The sequence below is a fragment of the Macrosteles quadrilineatus genome, unplaced genomic scaffold (assembly GCF_028750875.1).
Source record: "Macrosteles quadrilineatus isolate MER2022 unplaced genomic scaffold, UCM_ALF_1.0 Scaffold_2__2_contigs__length_208266976, whole genome shotgun sequence".
NCBI classification, from domain to species: domain Eukaryota; kingdom Metazoa; phylum Arthropoda; class Insecta; order Hemiptera; family Cicadellidae; genus Macrosteles; species Macrosteles quadrilineatus.
Window position 1 is genome coordinate 140,001,234 of NW_026542595.1, and position 9,401 is coordinate 140,010,634.

Here is a 9,401-nt window from a genome sequence, read left to right on the forward strand (position 1 = left end):
AGGTGTGTAAACTAATGAACTTGTAGTAATTAATTACAGTTTACTGGCATAAGTTTCATTCTTACTTACACCGCAGGATTAAAATCATCCGACTACTTGTCAGTTTATGACAAATTTCTCTTATTGCTTATTATTTAAAGCAACGTAAAGCTAAACGAAACTTACTACTACAAATTGCCAGTCCGTTTTAAGCAATGTGTATATTGAGAATTTTAAAAATATTTTGAAAATTGCAATCTAAATATCGAAAGGTAAACGTACTTTTGTTACACAGATTATAGCTAATCTATTAGATAAGTTTTGATGATTTATGTGTCATTCTAAAACCATATAAGTCTACATATCCCTTTTTGGGAGATGTCAAGTCAGTGTGTGGAATCATAGGTCCTTGGTAAGCCCTCAAAGTTCGATTTAGGTCCGTATACATAATATGGGAGAAAAAACCAAAAACGTGTGAGCCCACGGTTGGAAATAAAACCACAAATTGTTTGCTATTAATCGTATTCTTTTTGTGATATGACTGACTAATATAAATTGTAAGTTGCGAAAACAGTAAAGGAGTACCTAATGAGAAACAAACACTTAGACATTTAAGGACATTATTGGTGTCAAGGTGAATATGTTTAAAATATAGTTGTTTTTAACATTAAGAAGAGTTTGAGGGTGAAAGAGGATGTGTAATATCCTGTCGTGACGTCAACTAACTTTCACCACCTATATAAACACTACCCCTTGACCAGTGTGTCATTGTGTACCGCAACTTTCGCCCTTAGTTGACAACTGCCAGTACGCTTCAACGCCACCACCACCACTCTACGATAGCCCATCAGTATTCGATAAGGTGAGTTCTAATAACAATTAATTACCCTCAATATGCATTACTTACATTTCAATTGGAATTAACGGTAAACAAGTTAGTGTTTATATTTTAAATAACTATTGAAATATATCTTTTCTATAAGTCCTCAGGGGTAACAAACAGTTAAATTATTTGATGATGTAACAGTTCATAAGGTCTGATATCTAGCATATTTAAAGTTACAAAATAATAAGAAGCGAGGGAATAGAGTAGAAATGTTAACTGTAAGAGTAGTGAAGAACATGTCGTATAAATGCTAAAATTATTTTTAAGCTTAATACTATCCACATATTTCTTTTAATTATTTAATCAAGAGTTTAACAAAACTTTGTTGTAAATGATACAAATATTTTTCTCCCAAGATCACTATTTAGACGCATATTTATTTAAAGAATTAAAGTCGAACCATCGCTTGAAATCCAGTTATTCTAATTTTATAGCTACCATATTACTTAAAAAATTAAAAAATGTTTCAGATGGCTTTCATCTGTTCTGTGTGTGGGCTTTCCTTCACAGTCCGAAGAAACATGTTGAGGCATTATAACCTTAAGCATGGGGAAGAAAACGGCTCGTTTGAGTGTGACGAGTGTGGGAAAAACTACCTGACCAAGTTTAACCTGCAAAGACATATGTTGACTCATTCCAATAAGTTTTAGGTAGACATTAGAGCTATTGATACATTGGTTTTATAAGATCGTAAATTTAAATCTTGAAGATAGAATTAGTTAACTGCCTATTCATAAAATTACAGATTCACACGACAACTTTGATTCTTATGAAAAAAAGAAGATTTTTATGATAAACATAACTGTAACAGCTTATAGAAATATTAAGTAGTGTATAGTTTTGTCGTTAATGAGTCTGAGAAAAACCTAGGTGTCAAAAACAAAAAAAATCTGTAAACAGAGTAAACTGCTTTGTATACAATAAATAGTTGTGTGTGTGTGTGTGTGTGTAGGGGTGAGTTAGCATGTTTATATTTATTTAAATATAAATTCAAGTAATATCCTGTTTCCAGAACGCCTGAGGTTGGATGCTTGTGACGAAGCTGTACCTGGTCCGTCATGGCCTGAAACTGTACCATCACAACCCCTAACACAGGGTCCATCCTCTGCTGAGCTGCCAACTGACTCCCGACATCAGAAGGTTGAGCCGCAGCGATTCAAATGTGCCAGCTGCAAAAAAGCTTTTGCTAGCCGTTCTAACCTGACTCGCCATATGAAGGACCATGATTCATCTAGTAAGTACGCTATCTTATTCTTAAACAGTATCTGATAAAGATTCATCACTATAGTAACAAAGGTTTACCTAACAACAAAAATTAAAAAATGTTTAATAAATAATATTTTAATACGATGTCCTATTTATGGAAAGTGATACTAATTAAATAAAAGATTTCCTATGCTTCCTAACAAATGTTGTGCCTTTAACACTTTCACTTAACTCATTCGTCCGTAAAATAGTGTATTGAACGTTAATGGAATTTATACGTAACATTGTAGAAGTTGGGATTGTATGGTATGGGGCAAGTTTGATTCTTGTTATGTTTTGTATAAAAACACCTTTAAAGTTTTGTTATTTTTTAATGTTAATCGTAAAATTGTAGTGTGGATTTGTTATAGAGTGGGTTTTATATTTTTTCTTATCTTTATAAAAGTGCAATGAAAGTTTAAAATGGGTTTCTTTTGTTTTTTTCTTAGATATTTGTGATATTTTAAGCCAAATGGCAAATGATGCGGGTGATTAGAGTTTTCCCAGTTTATTAAAAAAAAGATGTGGGGTTCATCCTTATGACTCAAACATTGAGCATAATTTATACAACAATGTCTTCACTTTTCCAGCCTCTGTAAGCTGTGAACACTGCGCAGCAACCTTCACTCGGAAGTCTAAGCTCATAGAACACATCAACTTCTCCTGCCCCGCCATGAAGGAGAGGAATGCAGCGCAGTCGACTACGTCGCAGCTGCCTACTACCTCCAACGGTGGGGACGATGATGTAGCTGGCTTCAGGGTGACCGAGTCGGCCTTCCAGTCACGGCTTCGAACGTACGAGCTAAAGAAGTCGTTGTACAGCAGTAAGTTCACGATGCAGCTGTTCTTAACTTTTATTTTTGAGCATCTGGTCACCCTGCTGGCTAGGATCCTTGAGATGTATGATAGTGTTAAGATAAATGTATTCATGGAATGTGAATTTGAAAATGTCAAAGGGGAGACATGCTTGCGTAACTTCAAAACTGTGTTCACTCCTCTCCTGCAGGCTACAGATATAGAACAGTTCTGTTCCAACATGTTTGCCAAACTCATCCATGAAAAGGAAGAGTTGGTCATGAAGGGATCAGGCTGGGCTTTTCTGCGAGTCACTAAATTCGAAGTTAGGGTAAATCGTTACGTTCCGCTCAGGGGAGGATCGGGTTACATACCACTACCGAAAAGGTTTAAAGGTGTTGTCAACACCCGAAACCTGGACGATAGATGCTTTTTCTTTGCAATTTTGGCAAAATTTGTGACTAGCAGAGACGCTAGAGATCCTAATAACTACCCGCGAGAATTGGCAGATAAGTACAATTGGCAATGTATCGATTTCCCGGTGAAACTAAAAGATATCCACATCTTCGAAAAAGTTAACAATATTTCTATCAATGTATTTGGTTTGGATAAGGATGGTGCTGTGTATCCGCTGAAAGTGTGTGATGCACCTTTAGAAGATCACAGAGACCTTTTGCTTCTAACCAACAAAGATCAAAAATCGCATTATGTGTATATAAAAGATTTCAATTCATTAGTACATAGCCAGCTGACCAAAGACTGTAGACAAATATTTAGCTGTAAGAAATGTTTCGCATTTTTTCAGGACACTAACAATAAGCTAGGTATTAGTCCACAAGAGAGATTGATTGAGCATGAACGTTACTGTAGCTTTAAGTCACCGTTAAGACTTGACCTTTCTGAAGACCCCACGATCTCCTTCCAACATCCTGAGCGGTCTCAAAAACAGCGTTTTGTGATTTATGCTGATTTTGAGACGTACATGCAACCAAATGATCCACTGTCAGACAACCCCATCACTCATAACCATGTCCCATACTCGTACTGTTACCTCATCAAAGATTCGCAGGAGGTATTCACTGAAATCCGCCGTTACAGAGGTCCCGATGCAGCCAAAGAATTTGTCAAGTCTGTGAGACAAGATGCGCTGCGTATCGGTGATATTCTGTACGGTGACAGGCACATGACCCCACAACTATCCCCTGACCAAGAACGCGCTTTTCAAGCCGCCACTACCTGCCACATCTGCGGCAAAGCTTTCTCGGACAGTGATAAAAAGGTTAGGGATCACATGCACTCCACCCCATACACGTACCGAGGCGCAGCCCACAACTCGTGCAACCTTAAGTTCCACGAGCAAAACACCATCAATGTTTACTTCCATAACCTAAGTGGTTATGATGGTCACTTCATTATACCTGAACTGGACGCTTTCCCAGGTGAAATTTCCGTAATACCCACATCTGAGGAAAAGTACATTAGTTTTACTAAATATCTCCCATTCAAGAAGGCTGTACGAGGTGTACTTAAGCTTCGTTTCCTGGACACATTAAGGTTTCTACCCTGTAGTCTTTCAAAGTTGGCCGAATCCCTTCCAAAAGATTCCCTCAAGGAGACCAGGAAACAGTTCCCTGTAGATGAGCAGTTTGACCTGCTTACTCGAAAGGGTGTTTTCCCATACGATCATGTTACTTCTCTTTCTACCTTAGACGAGCCCCAGTTACCAGAAAAAGTCCAATTTTACAGTAGGCTTTCTCTTGAGCACATCTCAGATTCTGACTACGCTCATGCTCAGAGAGTATGGCGCACGTTTAACATTAGAGACCTCGGTCAATACAGTGATTTGTACATGCTCACTGATGTCCTGCTGCTCACAGACATCTTTGAGAACTTTAGGGAGACAAGCTTGAGAACGCACAAGCTGGACCCTGCCCATTATTTGACCCTTCCAAGCTTCAGTTGGGAGTGCATGTTAAAGCATACAGGCGTTGTCCTGGAGACCCTTCAAGACCATGACATGTACCTCTTCTATGAAAAAAGTATTAGGGGCGGAATTTCGCAAGTTTGTAAGAGACGATCTGTGGCCAACAACAAGCACTGCGAAGGTTATGATCAGTCCTCACCATCGAAGTATATTACATACTTAGATGCAAATAATTTGTATGGATGGTCCATGTCACAAAACCTACCAACAGGTGGCTTCAGTTGGCTTAGCCGTGAAGAAATTGAAAATCTAGATGTGGTGAATGTGCCTGATGATTCAGAAGTCGGCTACTCCTTGGAAGTCGACTTGGAATACCCACCTTCCCTTCATGACGCTCACAGAGACCTACCATTCCTCTGTGAGAGGAAAGCCCCTCCTGGTGGAAAAATGCCCAAACTCCTTACCACCCTTGAAGACAAGACTAACTATATCCTACACTACCGATCCCTGAAACAATCCCTCCAACACGGACTGAAACTGACTAAAATCCATAGGGTAATCAGGTTCAACCAATCTCCCTGGCTTAAGTCGTACATTGAGCTCAACACGGACCTACGTAAACAGGCTAAAAATGATTTTGAGAAAGATTTGTTCAAGTACTTCAATAATTCAATTTTTGGGAAAACCATGGAATCCTATCGAAAAAGGATGGATTTCAGGATTGTGTCTGATGCGAGAAAGTTGGAAAAATGCATTGCAAAGCCTAACTATCTGCACAGTACAATCTTTACAGATTCAATGGCTGGTTGCCACTTTTCAAAAACTAATATTGTGCTTGAAAAGCCTATTTACGTAGGGTCGTCCATCCTAGATTTAAGTAAGGAGCTCATGTACTCGTTTTACTATGACGTTCTAGTTAGGCATTTTGGGGCAGAGAATGTGAAGCTCTTGTACATGGACACAGACTCTTTTGTGTTGGAAATCTTCACAGAGGACCTGTACGAGAGTTTCCGTTCTCTGATGGAGCACTTGGATACGAGTGGGCTGCCCAGGGACAACCCCTCGTACAGCCCCATCAATGCTAAAGTTATCGGCAAGATGAAAGATGAGATGAACGGTATGTTCATTCTCGAATTTCTCGGTGTCCGTACAAAAGTGTACTGTATAGTACCACAGGAGGGCCAATCAATAAAGAAATGTAAAGGTATAACTAGGGCAGTTGTAAAGAACAAACTTAGAGCTGATCATTATAGAAACTGCATACAGGAAAATGACGATTATTATACGATAAACACAACGTTCCGATCGTCAAAACATAAAATTCATACAAGAAGTGAGAACAAGCTCACCCTTAGCGTGTATGATGGGAAGAGACATTTGTCCGCTGATGGGGTAAACACAATACCCCACGGCCACTTCACCATACCGCAGGGTGCAGCTGTTGACGTGGATATCTTTTAGATAAGCATGTCTCCCCGTATTAGTTATAGTTTTTCTAGATTGGATTGGCCCCTCCACAATTATTTCTAGTCTTAACACTCTAGTCACTATGTTAAGAAAATATTTTTATTAATTTGTAAATAGTTGCTTAAACTGTGTATAGTTGTTTAAACAGTAAATATTTGTAAATATTCTGAGCTTTTTACATACAAAATATGTTTTCTTTTCAATTTTTCATGTAGAATATTTGTAACACTTTTAATTTAAACTTTTCTTTTACCATCAACTGTATTCTTTTTGTTTATATTTCAACTGAATTGTTAAAAGAAAATAAATTTTAACTTAATGGAAAAATCATTATCAATTTTGTATTTAATACTGTATGATATTCTACTGTATAATATTCTACTGTGTAATATTCTACTTAATATTGTATGATATAAACTTTGGTTTGGAAAGAATAAAACCTTTTGTTATTTTCAATACATACTTGTTTTTATTTACAATCCTTTATAACAATAGTCAAACAGGTTACACACATGAAAATCATTTTGATTAACATTTGTTGAAAACTGAGATACATAGTCTTGCATTGAATAGCCTTGTGACCTAAAATACAAATATGTTAAACAGTAATGTCCACAAACTGGAGAAAATTCGCCTTGCAGCATATTGTGATTGAAGTGGTACTGCCAACAGTTTCTTCTTATAAAGTTAACATGGTCAGGAACAGTTGGTGGTTGTCCATAGCTGTCAAAGTATTCCAGTCTTTGGTGTTTATCCAGATAAATTGCGATCCAGTGAGTGCCTCTCTTGGTGTGCGGGTCAGTGTTGACTACAAACGCTGTTGAGGGTGTAATCCTAATGGGTAAACAGTCTGATGGGAATACACCAACATTTTGAATTGGTAGCTTCTTTAAACACCACTCTACTTGCAAGGAGTTCATTTTTGTGTAAGCAAATGCCACTTTCTTAAGTTTACACAATTAGACAGTGCACACTTGTGATAACTATCGCGATGATTGTTACATCTTAAACTGTCTGAAGCAAACAAACTGTTGAGCACATCAAGTGACTGAGCGTGTAAACATTCCAAATCAATAACTGTACAACAAAGCGGTAAAATACTTTTAATAAACTCTGCCTTCTCTCTTCCTTTCACGAGCACAAACGTAGTTGAAGTAAGTGAAATCTTTAGTTTTTCCAACAATACATGGTACGGGATGTCACCATCATTCCAGTCAAGGCCATGGTAGTATTTCGTAACCCAATAACTTTCTCTTAGCTTTTCTGCTGTCAACAGCCTGCGGGCAAACGGTGGACAAACAATATGATGAAATAATAAACTTCCCGTGTCTAAATTTATAGCAGCAACTTCCTTGATTATGTAACCTCCATCGTTATTCTTGAAACATTGTATATCCAAAACAACACTATTTTTACGATCCATCTCAGCAGACTGTAGGCGTATTACTGACATACCACAAAACATGGTGTTTGTATTTAACTCCCATAGTCAACAGTTACATTTCTATTTTTGTCAATTTCAATGATGTTGTCAAACTCTGCGTAAACGATACAATTGATGGTTTCAGTTAGAGCTTCGGAGAATCCAAGTTCGATCCTTAAACTACCATGTCGAATGAGGTTCCAGTGAGTGGTGGCGTTAGCTGATAAGTCCGCTGTTAGGTCAAATGCCATCAAACAGTTGCCTTGAGAGTAATCACTGCGAGTAATGCTGTTACCCATGTTTAGAAAGTGTATTCCAGTCCCACTGAACAATGTGTGATAGGCCATAACAGACAATTCCTTATTCTCAGAGTACTCTGGTTGCAGCGGCTTGGAGGGTATCTGGACTCCATCAACGTAGAGTGAGAAGAAGTTCACCTTGTAGGATTGGAAATTAAATGGGTTTGATTTGAAATCACCGTTAAATGCTTTGTTGCTCACTAAACCAACAATTATTCTTTTTGGTAGCTGGCCCAGAAAAACATTGTCCAATGTCTTGCCTTGGATGCCTGAGGGTATGGTCATAGCTTTCACTTCAACTCTTGTTATTGGGTACTTGGCTGTTCCACTTTCCAGGGTCTTGCTGTGAGCCAACAACACTGTAGGATTTATTTTATTTTTACGTATCAAAAGATTTGCTTCAACAATCTTGACTTTGTACTTCTCTGTTTTGGACATTAGGCAGAACGAATCTCTTGATCTCACTAGACGTAAACGCAGTTCCACACCATTAAGTAAAAATTTTTCCTGATTGAATAAATCCACATGCAAATGACCAACCATATCTACAACATTGCTTGACTTTGTAAAATATCTGCGATTTTCCAAACCTGTATTTTTACTTTCACAATCATCCATTTCACCAGACTTGTCATCATACCACAGAGCACAGGATAGATGTGAGTCTTTAGCACTGCTATCATAGTTGAGTAGTGTTTCAATGTACGAACGGTAAGCGTAAGTATTATTTTGTGGTGAAACCAATTTTTGGTTTACATACAAGTCCACTTGACTGAACATTGAGTGTAACCAATTATTTGCTGGACCAACTGATGTATCTACCACTGGGACTGAGGTGTAACGTTGATTTTTCTCCTCTTATAGCCAGACCCCTGCATCACTCTATCAATCTTCTCATCCGCTTTACGTTTCAGATTACTTGTAAATTCCTTGACACCAGCAGATATAGCTTGTTCCGGAGGGACTGAATTAATAACATCTTTCAAAACGTGAAGACTGGATTTAATAGCTTCCTTACCCATAGTCTTTGCTCCAGATCGTAGCAGAGGGGTTATTGTGCGAAATAACCCACCTAGGAAACTGCCAATACCGTGCCCTCTTTGGTATGGGGAACCTTTGTACACAACACTCACACCACCACCTAATTGGTTACGGTAATACACCAAGTAAGGGTCATAAACGTTAAGAGCCATTTCTCTTAGTTGTCAGCTTTCTTTCTAAAATGTAGTTTAACGCAGGACGTTCCAAACTTAAATGGCAGCTTTGCTCCTGTGTTATCCCTTAAATCGATTTCCATACTTTCAAAACTCGACTTTAACACTGACACATAGTGGGGACTGTTAAACTGCATGAATCTGCTACTTCCATACACATAGTCAGCTG

General features: G+C 38.1%; 2 protein-coding genes across 2 annotated transcripts; one reads left to right on the forward strand and one right to left on the reverse strand.

The window, feature by feature from the left end:
• Positions 1-357: 357 nt before the first annotated feature.
• Positions 358-7,120, forward strand: LOC128984968 (uncharacterized). The gene is made up of 4 exons (XM_054404339.1): positions 358-364; positions 1,878-2,099; positions 2,701-5,946; positions 7,020-7,120. Exons 1-4 carry the CDS (start codon positions 358-360, stop codon positions 7,118-7,120), a joined length of 3,576 nt encoding a protein of 1,191 aa, XP_054260314.1.
• A 652-nt stretch (positions 7,121-7,772) lies between these two features.
• Positions 7,773-8,798, reverse strand: LOC128984969 (uncharacterized protein F54H12.2-like). Its single transcript, XM_054404340.1, has one exon. The coding sequence runs from the start codon at positions 8,796-8,798 to the stop codon at positions 7,773-7,775; it is 1,026 nt and encodes a 341-aa protein (XP_054260315.1).
• Positions 8,799-9,401: the final 603 nt, after the last annotated feature.